A 17,380-nucleotide genomic window follows, 5' to 3' on the forward strand; every position below is an offset into this window, starting at 1 on the left:
ACCATGCTTCAAATGACTGAATATGCTAGGACAGCTAAACAGCTTACACAGTGGCAAGATCGTATCTTGTTGGAACGCAGCCATCATTAAAACGCGTGCGCTTTTCTTACCGTAATGTTTATAGTAATTGTTTTCTGCTGTGAGATGTTTTTTACTGAAGCTCTTACATGGCTGTACTAGAAATAAATATGACGGGAAGGGGAAATGCAGTGTATAGCTGGGGGCATGAACGGGCAGTTAAGAAAATATCAAAGAAAAAAGGTGCATTTTTTTCTGCTTTTTCTGCAGAAAAATGCAACGGCATTCATTTTCCAGGATTACTCATTAAAAAACCCAGTAAAAAAGATTTTTTTAAAAAAAAAGACATTACAACAAACTGACAACAAATATTCAAACAATCTTGTACTTGCAGAATTAATGATATGATGATATCAGGATATCAGTGGTTCACATGATTAAACATGTTTCTCTGAAAGTACTTCACTGCAGGAAATTAAGTCGTAAAATATGGATATTTGGTGAGGTGAGGCGGCAGTTTCATTTGCCGTCACCACCACCATAAAACAAAGAAACTGCAATACGCCAAGTACATTCAGGCAAAGGCTTCTCCGAAACTAAAGTTTTGTGCATTTCAGATTGTATCCGGACTTGGATCAGCCGATACTTAACATTAAAAAATCTGAATATTTGACCGAGACATCCCTAATAGCATACTACATAATTAAACCAACATGTACTTATTTGTAATGTTACATGGGCAAGTGGTAGTAGTTGTATATTTAAACTTATAAAAGCATGAAAGTAGAAAATGCTTTAGTATGCCACCATCAGCTCAGACAAAAGTACAGTCAGTGGCCTAAATATCTATTTCAGAGATGTTTGCACGCTGAAACACGTTTTAACTGACGCTTTGCTTCCTTCAGATGCCTACACACTGACAGTTCACTTAAAAGCCTCTCTTTTATCCTTCAACAATGATAATGAAGGCGTGATTGTAGACGCCTTATCTAACGTAAGTACAAACCAACTTCCATTGTGTGACACGCAGCAAGAAAGTTTCACAAAGCCATTCGGGTTGGGTAATCAGCGGGTGTCTTCTCTTTCACAGTTTCTATTTCAGCTCCTTCTGCAGCAGGGCTGTGAGGGCTGCACTTTGAAAGTCAGACGCATCAAACCCACCTGAGAAATGGAACTCGGAGGCATGAGCGCCAGCTGTACTGTGACATCTCTGCAACGAAGCCATTTGTTAAACTGATACAACCTGTTAAAGCTGTTACATAGCTAACAATGTGTTCTCTCATACCATTTTACACAGAGTCCCTATACATCTTAACAGCAACAAGTGTGCACTCATTTAATCACTGTCAGTCTGTTCACATGTCAACCAAATACGTCTGTGAGCGCTCTCCTCACATGCCTGCATGTGTAATCCACATGCATCGGTGCACAAGGAAGTAAAACTCCTTCCGCCTTTCACAAGATGAAAAGTATTTAATGAACTTTGGCAATTAGAGCGCTTCAGTCCTAGCAGACAGACACACCAGTCACACAAAGGCATGGATTGTTTTCCACTATATTTTGTGCCCCTCGTGGCTCTGCTATCTCTCTGTTGTGGTAAGTAAAAGGTTGTTATTATTATTAGAAGCTTCACCATCACTGGATTTTGGTTGCGCTGACAGCCACTGACAAATGGCTGTTATCATGAATTCCAGTTGACCTGTAAAGTGATTGAAAAGATAATCAACTAACAGGATTTATGTTGTTCGTTTCTGTTTTCTTTTTCTTTTGAAGTTGATTGGCCTTAGTGAGTGTGAGCTTGGCGTGAACCTTCTGGTATATCATGCGGAAAAGATTGACTTTGTGGGCTGTAGAGAATTGCGAAATGTGCACTCACTATTTGCTGGGCTTTCCGGAAATGTTACACACTGAGAACGTCATGGTTGTTACTTGGCTGTAACAGAGATGGACAACTGACCTCACATTTTGTGACTTTACTAACAAAGAATTGCTCTAGCCGGTATGATCAAAAATGTATGTATGTACTGTGGCAGACCGACTTAATGAACTTTTTTATTGTCATGATGAGTGAATATTGTAGAATAATTCCACACTAGTAGTAATGCAGGTTTGCACTGCCCCAGAAAATGATGTTTACAAAGAAGAGCGACTCATGATTCTAATGAAGTTTGGATGAAATTCTAATGAAGTGAAACTTCACAAACATATTTTAGAAAACCAATGCGAGGCTCTTAGTTAGATTAGGGAATTTTTTTTTTTAACGGGAAGTCCCTTAGAACTTAAGATGCGACTTCATAAACAAACAAAGAAAAAAAGAGAAGAAGTAAAAGAAAGATGCGCAAAACACACACAAAAAACTGACGACTAAAACAGTAAACAGTAAACAGTAAAACGGTAAAAAGACATCATACATATCACACATCCGGGGGATGATGGAACCAAACGGAGAATGAAAAAACATCACATCAACACAACAATAAAGCCACACACAAAGCTCCTAGTCATTTATGAAATGCCATGCAAATCATGACAAAATAAAACATGCATCAGGAATCAGGAAAACCAATTCACACACGGAGAAAGGGAGACAGCTGGGAAATTCACAAGGGCTCAAAAAGAAAAAGCAGAACAGGAAATTTTTAAATTAGCCATCACAGTTCACTGCTAGAGAAATAACCACATCGTGGACTGGGACAAGAACAAAATCAGCACATCAGAAACCAATAAAAAAACAACAACAACAAGCAATTGGTCTCTGAAAAAGTGGCTTTTGTGTAGAACAGCCACAGTGACACCAGTTAGTGTTGCCGACGTGCTCTTCTCTCCAAACCACCGGTTTCACTACTTTGTCCACTCTTAGTGGAACCACCACGGCGCATCAGTTCAAAAGAATATCCAACAGGATTCATACCGGCCTCAAGATCTCTTTCCAATTCATCCTTTTCCATTTCCAGCCAACCCCGTGACAATTGCGCGACCTCAAAATGGTGACTCCCGAGCAGGCCAGCCAGGTGGAAATGACGAAAAGTAAACTAGAAAAATAAACAGAATCTTTTATTTTAGCAACTTTCTAATGTTTGATTTTAGCAAAGGTGTTATTTGGCATATAGTTCGCAGTACACGGACCAATAAGTTTAATTTCCCCTTTAAACTTATAAAACATAGAATTATTTTCACATTTCTTACATTCTTTTTACTCAAACATCAACAGTTAATGTACAAACAAACCTGTGATTATGCACCATAATGTTAAAATGCCTTGCACAAGGTTAAACTGGTAATAAATGTGCGTCTTCTCTTCTCATAGCTGCAAACTCGCACACTAAACTAATCTCATTACTGATCTATTCATTTAAAAACATATTTGCTTTAATTTCAGTGGTGCAGTTCTTTACATCTGCTTGTTTATTTGCTTGTTGATGCGGACATTGAATTGCAGGACTCTGCACCCTGTAAACTTGATCATTTATGTTCAGTCTACTTCGTGTTGTGTTGCAGATTGTGAAAGCCCAATTTAAAAACTTTTAAGAACTTTTCATGACATTCTGCACACAACACAAGGACCTATTTGCTGGTAACATTTAATACGATGCCACCAGAAACGTGGATGAAGGATTTTATCAGTCATTATATCTGCATTAAGTATATACAGTATATAGCAGTGGTGGGTCGTCAGGGCCAGCAAAGCCTTCTCTGCTTGATAGTTAACAAAAACATGTCTGGTGAGAATTTAAAACTAAAGTATATTTTATGTGCTACATCTAGTAATGAGGATGATCCAAATAATTATCTGACTATTACTTCTCTATTACTGCAGTTGAGGTGTGGCAGGGACTGTCTCTATCTGGCCGCCAAATGTTTTTCTGGTTGGCAGGTAAAAGGAATGCCCTGGGTGTGAGTCAACAAAAGGAGCTTCACTCCAGTGTGAAAAAAAAAAAAAATTACACATTGCAGACACGTAATTACTGGGCCAAGATATTTATAATTCCTGAGTGCAAATAGATATGTGTTTAAGTAAGTCATAGGCAAGACTCCCACAGGTCTGGTTGTACAAGTTGTACAAGAAATCAAAAGAGGAACATGTCTACATTACAGTGCCTTGCTTTCTAACTCAGACTGGGAGATTTACTTTCACAAGTACCACAACATATTAACTGACATTATTTAGCTCCCTGTAAATTTGATTTCACTACGAGTGAATACACGCGAGTTGAAAATGGCTGTAACTGTGGTACCACTGGGCTACGCCAGGCTACCACTGCATATATTTATGTGTTATATCGCATTCATTTTTGGTTTCTCATATTTTAAAAGCATCAACAAAGCCTCTTATATAGATATATCCAAAGGAAATCAAAAACATAAAATATCACATTGTGGATCTAAATCTGCTCCTACCCCGAAGTGCCTGTGGAACAGATACCTAACTAAAATCAAAGCAACTACACATTTACGCAACTTCACGAGCATGTAAACCTTCAGCTGTCAGTAGTCTCTGAGGGATTTGGGCCATTCTGTGTCATGTTGTCTGTGTTTAGAGGATTAAGTTCATGGTAAGGAAATATAAACATTCAAAAAATAAAAACAAAATGAAAAATACAAGGATTTCGTTTTGTACGTTTGCAAATCTTTCTCCATTGGAGGTCTGAAAGCTCTGCAACAGGAAAAATCAAACACAAGAAATGAACTGCAGGAGATAAATTTCTGCCAGTTATTGTGGGTGGTCATTTGAGGATTGTCGTCCCTTTTGAAATTCAGTGGCAGCGATTTCAACAACCAGCCAAACAAGCAACAATACCACATCTGCAAGGCCAATAGAATAGAATAGAATAGAATAGAAAAATACTTTATTCAACCCCTGGGGGAACTTTGAGTGTCCATTAGCTTGTACACAAACATACAGAGACATCAACATAACACACCAACAAACTCAACAAAATCAATAGTGAAAAGGGAGAAGGGAGACTGTAAATAAGACTGTATTAACAGGTATTAACAGGTATTAACATGTATTGACATGTAAAACTATGTACAGTTGACCAATTTACAATTTACAACTTTACAAGTGAGTATTTAAGTATTTAAACAGTGGCGTAACATTGAGTTCAGCCCAAATCTGTCACATTAACTTGTATTCTTGGCCTTGACCACTGGGGGGCAATATTGACAATGTCCACTTTTACACTGATATCTAACAGACAAAGGACTTTAAACATTATGGATGATTACGTAGCACTAATGGTATTCATCCTTTTATCATCACTTCCTCACCATCAGTGTTTGTATATATTGTATCTGTTAGGTACACCTCAATAATGTGCAATTCATGTTTTTATGTCTTATTTTACCCATCACAGTTTCACGAGGGAAAAGAATAAAAACCCCAGCGTAAGATATTTCCTATCCCATAAGTTTTTGCCACCTTTAAAAAGGCACAAAAACACACAAAAGGTGACGGACACAATGGACAAAAGTGGGGCTGGATGATTAGTTGAATTTGCAATTACAGCGCAATATAATGAAGCGCGATTTTCATACCGAAACTTGTTGGAAACAGCATCAAACTGACTGCAAACAGTCTGCAACTCACACGACTGGCACGACATTAGTCGATTGTCTGGAATCGTTTTGGTTTTGTAAAAGACGATGCTGCACAGCGTCAGGGCAGAGCATGACAGGGTTCATTGTGGGCTTGGTGGGCCTGTTTACTTAGCGCGACGCTGCACTTGTGTTTTGCTATTGTCCTTCAAGCGTGTTAACAGTAATGTTAGCAAAATAAAACTGTGCAACGAGTCTGAAGGAGCAACTCTTCTCTTTGTCTCAGATATTTACAGTACCAAAGGTGTGGACACCGGTGCTACACACACTAATAAGTAATCGTGATGATAAATCCCACCTGTTCTTAACTACCACGCTTGTGCATGGCTCGGACAGGTCGGTAAAATAACACCAAAAAACTGTCTGCTGTTGGTGTTAATGTGTCACCATACAACAGATGTTCAGTCTTTATTTTACTGGCGACAATACTGGCACTGATACTGATTAACTCCAAGTCTGAGTTGTCATTCAAGCAGAGCAGCAACAACATTCCTTACATATCTCCTGGCTGTACCACATATTTTATGTAGAACCCATTAGAGGATAACGCGGAAATGAGAATCTCTCCACTCTTACTCAACGTGACAGGTACTTGTTGTTACTGTTGGCTGACAGTGACAACTCTCAGTTGGCTCCTGTTAAGCAAACTCTCCAGTCAAAGTCATGGATTGGTTTCCACTGTATTTTGTGCTTCTTGTGGCTTTGCTACCCCTCTACTGTGGTAAGTGAAATATGGCTGCTTTTAATACTGATTAGCTTCATAACTCACTAGATTTCAGTGGTACTGCTACCGAGTACAAAAGGTCTCATGCGGACAGTACGGTCATTATTAGTCACTATGCACTATGTCAATGGCCAAGGAATTCTCTCTGTCTGAGTCATCCATCAGGGCCAAAATTATGTTCATCTCTGGAAGATATCTATACATTTCTTAATAAGATTAACAAATTACTCTTTAGTTTTAAAATTGGTAGATGACAAGGATAGAGGGCTTTGTGCAAATGTGGTGTCATTAACCATGTTTGTTTTCCAGCTGTAAAGCTAGTTTGAAGTAAACGTAAGAGTGAACAGTCTTAGGAAAGCTTCTTTTATTTTATTTTATTTCCATAGTTGAAGAAATCCATATAATCCGTATGATTTTGCCGTCGACACTGGATTTTGAATTTTGCTAAACATATACTTTGATTGACAATTAAAATAAAAGAGACTGAAGAAATCTGGTGCAAACGCCACATTTTGTACAGAATAAAACCATAGCAAGACAAAATGATCTTCCTGTTTTAAATCCGCAGCAAAATCATTTAGGTCTTGACAGAAAGGTGACTCATATCTCTTTTACTGCATTAAATGGGCTTAAACCCTTTAAGACCTGAACATCCACCTACGCGTTAAAAACAAAAGAAAAAAAAAGGATTTTTGAATTACCATTATTCACAGATGGACAAAATTCAAAGTGTGGCTGAACACTGTGAGAGTTGTTTGGAGGAATTTGTTGGTAAAAGACACACAGACGAAAGCACAACTTCCCAGTGTTCAGCTTCAACACTTTGAATTTCGTCAATAGAGCAAACCACTGTGAGTTACGGTAATTCAAATACCGCATGCAACAGCAATACGTTTAGGCTTTAAAGGATCTAAAATCCAACTGTTAAGGCAGTATAAATATGTGGAGCTACTTGACTGACTACATCCAGAGCCAAAACAGGCAACCGCTTGGGGCCCAAGACCTCCCTAAGAAGCCAACACTGCAAGAAGCAGGTGTGCTCAGAGTCGCATATTAGAGAGAGTCTGGCCAACTCAAACGATGGGCGCCATGTTAGATGTATCGGAGGGAAGATTCTACGGTGTAACCCGTTCTGGGCGTCACATGACTTTTGTTGTTGACGCCGCCATATTGGCAGGAAAATATATTTTTTTATGACGTTGTAGCATTTGTGTTCATTAAAAAAAAAAAAAAACTCAACACCATTAATTTACATTTCAAATAATACTTTTATGAAAAAACATTTGCTGATTTTAAATAAACCTCTAAAATCAAAACACTTGGACATGCCCACAATGGGTGTGGCCTTTGTCGATGATGTCATGATGACATCATCAGCATGTCATCATGACATCATCTAGTTACCCCTGGGAGTTTTTATATAGGACCTGTTTCTCATTGTCACTAATAATTTTGGAGGTTGGGCTGAAAGGTCCAACCTCAGCTGACTCTGGTCTGTCCAACCCAACAACCAGATGATCAGCTCACTGTGGCTGCAGGTGGAGGTCTCAGCCTCCTCAAGACACCAAGCTCATGCTTACGGTGTAGCCCTCAGCCAGTCCAGTGGAAGGCCATTAGTGGCCCTTATAGTATTTTTATACTATAATAATAGGCACGTTCTCTCTGTGCCTGTCTGGGTTTTCGTCCCCACTCGGTCATGATCTCCATCTATTGGATCGCACCCATCAGGGTCCCACAGCTTTCCATCTCTTTCCACCCATTTTATGGCCTCAAGCCATAAATTTCTTAGGTTTTTGTCCCTCTCTGTTGAGGGGAGCAGAGAAAATCTCAGTTTTATCTTTTAAATGAGTGTAAATGTAGAATGGTATGTAGCATAGCCTGATATTTACCTGTAAGTGATTGAAAAGATAATCAACTGACAGGAATCTTGACTTTTTTTTGTGTGGGGCCGGTTTGTTTCCTCTTTTGTTTTTGACTGTCCATTATCAGTATAGTTATAATCTGACAATGTGCCTATCTGCAGTAGTATATTGCTACAGGTGTTAGCATGTTAACACGATGCAAAAAAAACAAACAAACAAAAAAAAAACACAAAGAACACTTTGACTGCATTCCTGTTGCTATGGTCACCCACTTTAAATACAGGCTGCCTATGTAGGAAATTGATTGACACCATGCAGCCAGTCAGAATCGAGGATTCAGACTATGGCATGTTTGGAAACTCTACACTTTCACTGTGTTAGCAAATACACTGTGGCAGCCATAAATAATGTTTTTATCCTCACCCACATCTTCTTCCAGCACAGAACAACACAACTCCAGGTCCCACAGCCTCTGCTCCTGCAACGGACAACACAACGAGCGACAACACAACATCTGCACCCCTGAATACGAGCGTCACTGAGGTGACCTCACCCTCTCCAGCTACACCGCTCAACATTACAACGGACAGCACCACACCGACAGCAGTTAACGAAAACACAACTTCAGCATCAACAGTCAACGCCACTTCACTCCCCGACACAGCAAACAGCACCTCTACAGATGCCAGTCCAGGAAACAGTACTACATCCAACACAACTACAACAACAACGACGACAGACTCTACTATTATAGGTCAGTTGTTATGATTTTCTGGGTCAAATGCGTTGCTCTGGAGCTCATTAAAGTTTGTTTCACAACTTACTAAAAAAAAAAAAAAAAAAAAACTAATTAACGATTAACGTAATTGCGATGCATTTTTAATTCATGTATTTGTTTTCTTAACAACATGCTGGTCCAAGAAATCTGTTGGACATCACGTTAAAAAGGACAGTGACTTTAACACACAAGCTGTTACCTGCATCTAGCATCCCATTTGCTGCTCCGCTTCAGGCTTCAGTAGATCTTACACACTGACTGTCATTAATTCATGAAAATCTTAATATTATTTTGGGGACAGTCTGGAGAGCTAATTGTTCTAGTTATGAAACACAATTTGAGATAAAAATGAGAACACAATGTCCGGTTCTATTTCTGGTGAGTTGTGTGAGCTGATCAGAGTAGTAAAATTCTCTCATTGCCATTTTGCACCATTTTGCAGGTTTGTTGCATTACAAGCCTGTGATGGGAAGGTAATGACTGGTCCACATATAAGTTACACTCTCAGGTCACTCCAAGCTCACACTTACTGAGGCCATCAACTTGACACATAAAAATATTAGACTACTGCAGAAAGGCACATCGTTGAATTATAACTATACTGCCCCTAGTGGGGCTGTCGTGCCCCAGGATGCCAGAATAGTCATGGACAAGCAAAGTGGAAATCGTTTGATAGGATTACCAAAGATCACGCAAAAAGGCAGATGTGCATTACTGCAATAAAACAAGAAAATGGAGTGGGGAGATTTCTCAAGGAACATGTTTTCCAAGCATAATATCTTGTTCCAGCATAGAACAACACAACCCCAGCTCCCACAGCCTCTGCTACTGTAATGGCCAACGCAATGAGCAACAGTACAACGTGCATTGACTGCATTCCTGTTGCTATGGTTACCCACTTTAAATACAGGCTGCCTATGTAAGTAATTAATGGACACCATGCAGCCAATCAGAATCGAGGATTCACCTAGACCATGGCATGTTTGGAAACTCTACACTTTCGTTGCGGTGGGAAGTACACTGTGGAAGCCATCAATAATGTTTTTATCCTCACCCACATTTTCTTCCAGCACAGAACAACACAACTCCAGGTCCCACAGCCTCTGCTACTACAACGGCCAACACAACAAGCAACACAACAACATCTGCACCACTGAATACAAGCGTCACTGAGGTGACCTCACCCTCTCCAGCTACACCGCTCAACATTACAACGGACAGCACTACACCGACAGCAGTTAACGAAAACACAACTTCAGCATCAACAGTCAATGCCACTGCAGCCCCCGACACAGCAAACAGCACTACAGAAGCCACTCCAGGAAACAGTACTACATCCAACACAACTACAACAACGACGACGACAGCCCCTACTATTATAGGTCAGTTGTTATGATTTTCTGGGTCAAATGTGTTGCTCTGGAGTTCATTAAAGTTTGTTTCACAATTTACTAAAAAAAAAAAAAATTAACAATTAACGTAATTGTGATACATTTTTAATTCATGTATTTTACTAACAACATGCTGGTCAGTCTTAGAACTGAACATTTCTTCCTACTTTATTGCATTGCATATGGTGTATGCCATCATTTGAGTATCCCGAGTCCAAAAATATGGCAGATTTTCTTGCTATAAGAAGAGCATTGCAGTCAAAAAACAACTGGCCTATCTTGCCATGATGCTAAGCTAGTGACTTTGAATGTGGGGTTTCTCTTGTACGAAAGCTTTATTCATTCATAGACACTCAGAATTATATACCACAACGTTCATGAGCCACCGTGAATGTTTTTTCCATCAGCCCGTCCTACACTTACATCTTTGGTTGTCGGTCAACAGGGAACCCTGTCAATAAAGTCACCTCACACAGTAATTAACCAACACAGACGCTCTACGTGTGCTATCTATGCTACAGGTTGTGCAGGTCCGCCAGCACTGTGTTGTCCTGGACAGGACAACAGCTGCCGCAGGTCGTCATGTTACTGTGACCAGATATGCGTGTCTCTTGGAGATTGCTGTTCAGACTTTAATTCAACCTGCGGATGTAAGTTAATGTCAGCACACACAAAACAGAAGGTTTAGAAACATTCAATTCTTGGCAGAATTAGATGTCCTGTGAAAAATATCACCATAACTTTTTCATCCACAGCCAATTTCACAGCAGCTCCCAACACAACAATGAATGCCACAACCACACCACCCACCATGTCTCCTTCTACAGCACCAGGTCAAACAAGTAACAATACAACAATACAATACAAACAATACTAAAATTCAAAAATTCAAAGCTTGAACTACTGTAAATCCAGTACTGCTCATCAGCAATGTTTAAATTGTATAATTATCTGCACATTTCTTACGTTCTTTCAGCCCAAACGATCAAAGTGTTCCTGAAGGTTTCAGTTTTAGCCACTCAAGATGAAAACAGAGGAGCGATCTCAGAGTTTTTATCTAATGTAAGTACAAACAACCTTTGAATATGCACCACAATGTTGAAATGCCCTGTGTGCAGGCAATGAATGCGTGTCCTCTTTTTCACAGTTTCTCCAGGATAGCTGCGATGGCTGCACCGTCGCAGTCAAAAGCATAAACCCCACATGACGAAACACCTCTGAATACAGTGACCACAGACAAATTCACGCACTAAAGGAATCATTTTTGGATCTCAATAATCTCACGAGTGATCCGTTTATACAACTATATGTCTGGTTGTGTTTATATCTTCTTGTTTATTTGCTTGTTGATGTTGACTTGTTCCTGTCACTATTTCATGCTCTATGATGAAACTGTATCATGCCAAATAATTCCTATTTTTCCCTAAAAATATTCTTATAAAACAGAAGATCCAATATGAAAGGTGTGCCTTATTTGTCCAGTGTAGTGATACAGTATATGTTGGAATCAGTGGGGCACGTGACATGGAAGCTGCTGAGAACGCTACTGAGTTTTCCGTAATAACAATTTTTCCAAAATATTAATATGAAATAGAAGAAGAATTTGAATCAAGTAGAACAATATGGATACATTTTTAGAGAGTAGATCTCGTGCCATGGAAGCTAAGCCATATAAATGCATTTATCTTGTATCTGTTTGTATTTCAACTTTTATTTTCAAAGCTGAAATAGATAAAATGCTCATTTATGTATCATGTACCTGTTTTATATCGCTTTTAACTTTGTATGGATGCTACCTACCTATTTCTAATCTCAATGGGACTTCCTGGTTAAATAAAGGTTAAATACAAAAAATAAACAAATACACACTACACATCAAATTGTTTGCAACATAAGGATTTTTTTTTAAATTATGATTCGCACTAACATGTCTGTGTAGACATTAAGATATTGAATATAATATGATTCAGTTCATTCTGCAACTTGCTGATGGTCCCCAAGTGACAAATCAGTGGATGGGGCGTCAGTGTCTGTTGAATCATATTCTAACTTAAACTAACTTCACCCAGGTACATTAAAAAGTATAAAAGGATAAAACGAGTAGACCGCATTTTGTGGGCACACAACAAAAACCTTGAACGCAACCTTCACAGACACACAACATTCACAGATAAGCAAAATAAATAAATAAATGAACAAAAAAATAAAAACGTGTTGGCTAATTATTCACAGATCTTTAGTGAACCGTGTCTGTAAATCAACTGCAGACACAAGCACAAAAAGCCATTGAAGAAACCAGACAGCAAAAAAAAAAAAAGAGAGAGACAGAGGCAGATAGAGGATGCACTGACTGACTCACCTGTCTGCAGCATTTGTTGTCATCGTTGCTGGCAGAATTAGTCCTGCCATCGTCGCCAGGAAGTAGTGGAGGCTGCAAAACTTGAGTGAGCAAATCTTTCTTCTTCCTTAATTCTACTGACCAATGTTGAATCTGGATGCTGCCACCTACTGCACCGAAGTGTATTGACCCTTTACATAGACATATATCTATCGACCCTTTACACGTGACGTCACGTTCCACTCGCGCGATATATGAACGCTATGACGGACGGCGGAAGAAAAGTGGACGTCAAATTTAAATAAAGCAGGCCAGGATATGGACATGGACATGTACACATGTACATGTAAAGCTCAGAGAGAGAGAGAAGAAAAAGAAATAAATGTTATGTAGGTGAAATGAAGAAACAGGGACACTTACAGATCATATTATTTTCCCATATTTATTAATAGTTAAACATATTTAAGCTGAGTAAGCAAATGCATACTCACGTCAAAGAAGAGCAGCAAGTGGAAGCCAGTGGTGGAAGCACGTGATGAGGTCATCACTTCCTCACTTTGTTTGTCATGAAAGTTGTAAATAAAACAGTTTATTAGGTTTAAAGGAATTTGTCCTTTATTAGATCAATATACTATATACAATATACTGTGGAATTTTGGGCTGTGTTTTTACATGGAGGCATAATAAAGTGATGTGTTTACAACATCTTTGCACCCTTTGCCTTCATAAGCACCCATCCGCCTGCACTCACAAAGTTAAAAGGTAAATGCATCTTGGAGAACTTTCACCACTGTGGCCTGTCTTCTGTTTCTTCATGACAGACTTGGTGATGTTGAGATAAGAGTACACCATCTCATCTGCTGCGGGACTCCTCGTTCCTGTTTGAGGCTTCAAAATTAATTTGTCACCTCCTTCATGCTACTGAATGATGGACAAAACTTTTAAACCCGTGTTCATTCCTGTTTCAGCTCTGTTGACCATGATGCACGATATAGTTCTGCATTTAATGCATTTAACAATCGTTACCAGCAGATGGCAGCACACCCCCAGATTCCTCACCAATGTCCAGAATCCAGTACCTTCATTAGCTCAGATCAAGTTGCAGTAATGAGGTAAAACACATTTTATTATCGCTTATTTTTATTGTAGAATTTTAATCTAGTGATAAGTAACTGTAAACATTCCAGTGTGCATAACCCAGGGACAGTGTCAGTGACAAAACACAAAACTTTTCCACATGCCGGGTTATGTTTTTACATCCCTGGTACAGACCTTTCTCCAGTAGAGCTGTGAGGGCTCTGCAACCAAGGGTTCGGGCATATCAAACCCATATGAGAAATGAAACTGCATAGCGATAAATTCTTGCCATTTGGCTGCAGCTACTGTGAGTGTGAGCGTAACTCTATTATGAAAATAGTATGTTGTCAGTTCCTGGTTTGGGGCTTTGGATGCAGAAAAATGTCTGGTGAGAGTTAAAGAGCCTGTTGTGGTAGACTTGCTCCACACATGAAGGCTGTTTTTTGGCTAGGTGGGGTGCACACGTAGTGACCCCAGCACTTCATGGGAGGAGGATGAGACAAAAATTCAATTATGAGGGCCGAAGAGGAAACAGGTCCTCGTGGCCTCAGGGACCGGCACATCCTCTAGGAGCGGATAGTTCAAATTAGACCAGCATTGTCAGTCCAGGCCCACCTCTGACCTCAAAGATTTAATTTTCTCAAAGACACATACTGCAGCGGCGTGTCTTTTTTTCTTTGATGCGTGTTTGTTTATCCGTCCGCCTGCACGCGTTCAGCTGCTAATCTGAGGCGTCCTCCCCGTCCGCGCGAAGGTAGCGACTGCGGCGTGCGGTGCAAATCAGAAGCCCGTGTCCTCCTCGAGATCCTCTCCACAATCCCGCTGCGCAATTGGAGTTAATTCTACGGAGGGAGTCTCGGGTTCACGTTTCGCCACATCTTTGTAAACTTAGATCATGCGGGGGTCACCCGGAGGTTGAAGCGGCCCTGTAGCCGTGCGTCGAGTCTCCGAAGATCAGTTACAATGTAATGGCTAAGGAATGCTGCTCGGTCTTGGCTATTGCGAGAAGGTTTGGGTCTAATTAGAGCCAATTTGAGAGTGGGATCTGATTCAGAAACGCTGTCGGTGCATGTTCAAACCGCGGGCATATATATGTGGCTACTGTTGAAAGCGCATAATCAGTTTATTGTTCATCTTCAGAGTGAAATCACAGTGTTTCTCATCTTATCCAAAATATTCAAATATGTGATTTTCTTACGCAGTAAAAGGATGCGTCATTGTTCTTAAATACACACTCTCTCTTTAACACACACACACAGCGTCTGTGTCGTCCACACCACCGATCTGCTGAGGTATCCCTGGCTCCCTGCAGTGTGTGTGTGCATGTCGAAGGCCCCGGTGTTATTGATCCTGATTGGGCCTCACAGGAGGAGATTCCGGCCTGCCATTGACCCACACTTCTCCATGTTTCCACCCTTCTCTTAGATCATCAGAGGCAGCTGTCCTCCTGCCTGCCTGCCTGCCTGCCTGCCGACCGGCCTGCTTGCGTGAGTTTTCTGATTGTCAGATGGAAAGGGGTAAAAAAAAAAAAAAAAAAGGCCAGGGAAAAAAAACGAAAAAAAAAAAAGACTTACTACAGGTTTTCTTAAAATCACTAGCAGGTCTTGCCTGAGTAGCTCTCACTGACATTTTTTTCTTCTAGCTTGGTGACTGTCAAAACATCCCCCCCCCATATGCATCCATACCCCCCTCCTTCCCCTTCTCCGTAGAAAGCCTGTGGCTCACAGGCTGCTCTCCTCTTCAAAGTAAAACTTCTCCGCCATGTGGCCCGCGTTGAACGTTTGTGTTGACGTCTGCCCGGCGCTCATGAACTCCTCGTAAGGATCCTTTTTCTCCTCGTCGCTGCTCGTGAAGCACTTGAAGAGCGTCATGGCGAGGAAGGAGTAGAAAACCATCACAAACAGGATGTAGAAGTAAGCGTTGTCGTAAGTCTCCCTGGATTTGGAGATGCCGGGCGCCGGGCTGGTGCCGGACAGGGGGCTCGCTGCCGTGCTGGGAACGCTCCTGTGGATTTGGTGCCGGCTGACGTTGCTATCTGCGTCTTCGAGAATCTGCTGGCATCCGACGAGAAGAGAAAGCAGGAGGGTTCGGTTCATGCTCTCCATATCGAAATTGGCAGCGTGGAATCGTGTGGAGTCGAAATAAAACACACACACACAAAAAAAAAGCACAGTTGGAACAGAGAGAAAGGCAACCGGAAAAAAAGGACAACAAATAGCAAAAGTGAGAAGCAGGCGGTCACCGCTTTAGGAAAGGCATGCTGTGAGCCACCCGCCCACTCTTCAAGAGACTTGATAAGGTGGTATTTCAGAGATAAAGCCCACTTCTTTCCTGTCGCGTTGCAGCCAAAATATCATAAAAAAAAGCCATACCCTTCTTTCGAGGTAAATATGAGCAAACATTTTGATCATAAATTAATCCGAATGCGCCCAAGATTGCTGTTTTCCCAGTGTATTCTGCCCCAAAGCTTCCCTTTTAACTTTTTTTTTTTTCCTATCCAAAACTTTTTTTTTCCAGCCCATCCTTTTGTATTCCTTCCTTCACTTTCAATTTGGGGGTTGGAAGCGGCAGAGACACTTGGATTGTTGTCAGCTCCGGTCAAGTAGTCTACTCATTTCAAAGAGCGCTGGGGTCAGAGGTTAAGTTGTCTCCAGTGTGTTGCTGCTTGACTGACACTCTGCTCCAAAGCAACCCTTTGGCTTTTTCACTCGCTGTGTCTTACAAGTTGAGCACTTGTTAAAAAAAAAAAAAAAGTTTGTCAAGAGGAAAGAAAATAGTGAAATGTGATCTTGCCTTGATCTTATCGCGCAGGACACACGAACGGAGCACAAACAAACAAACACGCTATAACACACATAAAAAAAAAGTACTAAATCCATGTTAAAACAAAAAAACAAGCATGTTTTCTCATTGGTGCTCATTTTAATCATGAATGACACGAGCAGCTGCCTACCTGATCCTCCGCAAGAGAAAGGAGAAGGGGGGGGGGGAAGCGGAATGATAAAAATGCACTGGCAATATGTGTAACCTTTTGAGGAGTCTACCAACGGGGTGAACAGTGTTTTCGTTTCAGTTTGGCGGCCTGAACCCTGCGCAGCCATGTCGGTGACTGATGTCCCAGTGTGTCTGCGTGCTGCTGGGCTTATATAATTTACAGCAGCTCTGCTTTAGTCATTAAGGAGTGTGAAGGAGCCACCAGGGAGCAGGAATTTGTCCAAAGGAGTGTTTATGAAAGGGGATATATTTATGATTTAGTGCTGCACCGGTGTGTGTGTGTGAGGCGCACACAGCACCCAGAGAGTGGGGAGAAAGAAAGAAAGAAAGAAAGAAAGAAAGAAAGAAAGAAAGAAAGAAAGAAACAAACAAACAAACAAACAAACAACAAACAAAGAAAGAGATAAATTGAAGAAAAAAGAAAGGATGAGAAAATAAAAATATTAACTGAAAAAGAAGAAAGGAAAAAGAATGAATGTAAAGCTACAATGGAAAGAATAAAAGAAGGACAAGAAAAATATAAGGGGGAGAAAAAATTAAGGAGAAATAAATGAAAGAAAGAAAAAAATAACAGAAACATTGAATGAAAAATGAAAGAAA

The 17,380-nt window shown here is 40.4% G+C and overlaps 1 protein-coding gene and 1 long non-coding RNA gene across 5 annotated transcripts in view; one reads left to right on the top strand and one right to left on the bottom strand.

Moving 5' to 3' along the window:
- The window catches only part of LOC125010565, a 108,611-nt gene extending 95,598 nt beyond the window's left edge, over window positions 1-13,013 (bottom strand). For both annotated transcript variants that reach the window (XR_007113093.1, XR_007113092.1), the window contains exon 1: window positions 12,731-13,013. This is a non-coding gene — a long non-coding RNA (uncharacterized LOC125010565). The remainder of the gene's footprint in view (window positions 1-12,730) is intronic.
- Window positions 1,403-12,581, top strand: LOC125010564 (cell wall protein DAN4-like). 3 transcript variants are annotated; one of them, XM_047589312.1, is made up of 7 exons: window positions 1,403-1,614; window positions 8,642-8,956; window positions 10,051-10,362; window positions 10,893-11,021; window positions 11,127-11,213; window positions 11,348-11,433; window positions 11,519-12,581. In XM_047589312.1, exons 1-7 carry the CDS (start codon window positions 1,557-1,559, stop codon window positions 11,576-11,578), a joined length of 1,047 nt encoding a protein of 348 aa, XP_047445268.1. In that variant the 5' UTR covers window positions 1,403-1,556; the 3' UTR covers window positions 11,579-12,581. The 3 variants fall into 3 exon arrangements, with proteins under 3 accessions (XP_047445268.1, XP_047445270.1, XP_047445269.1); XM_047589314.1 differs by having other exon boundaries at window positions 1,405-1,614; window positions 11,127-11,204; XM_047589313.1 differs by lacking the exon at window positions 1,403-1,614 and adding an exon at window positions 6,207-6,337.
- Window positions 13,014-17,380: the final 4,367 nt, after the last annotated feature.

Source organism: Mugil cephalus, chromosome 7 (assembly GCF_022458985.1).
Source record: "Mugil cephalus isolate CIBA_MC_2020 chromosome 7, CIBA_Mcephalus_1.1, whole genome shotgun sequence".
Taxonomy (NCBI): domain Eukaryota; kingdom Metazoa; phylum Chordata; class Actinopteri; order Mugiliformes; family Mugilidae; genus Mugil; species Mugil cephalus.

Coding starts and splice junctions, on each gene's coding strand:
- LOC125010564 (XM_047589312.1), top strand. CDS start 1,557: ATGGATTGTTTTCCACTATATTTTGTGCCCCTCGTGGCTCTGCTATCT. Junction 8,957..10,050: donor GACAGACTCTACTATTATAG/GTCAGTTGTTAT, acceptor ATTTTCTTCCAG/CACAGAACAACACAACTCCA. Junction 11,214..11,347: donor TACAGCACCAGGTCAAACAA/GTAACAATACAA, acceptor ACGTTCTTTCAG/CCCAAACGATCAAAGTGTTC.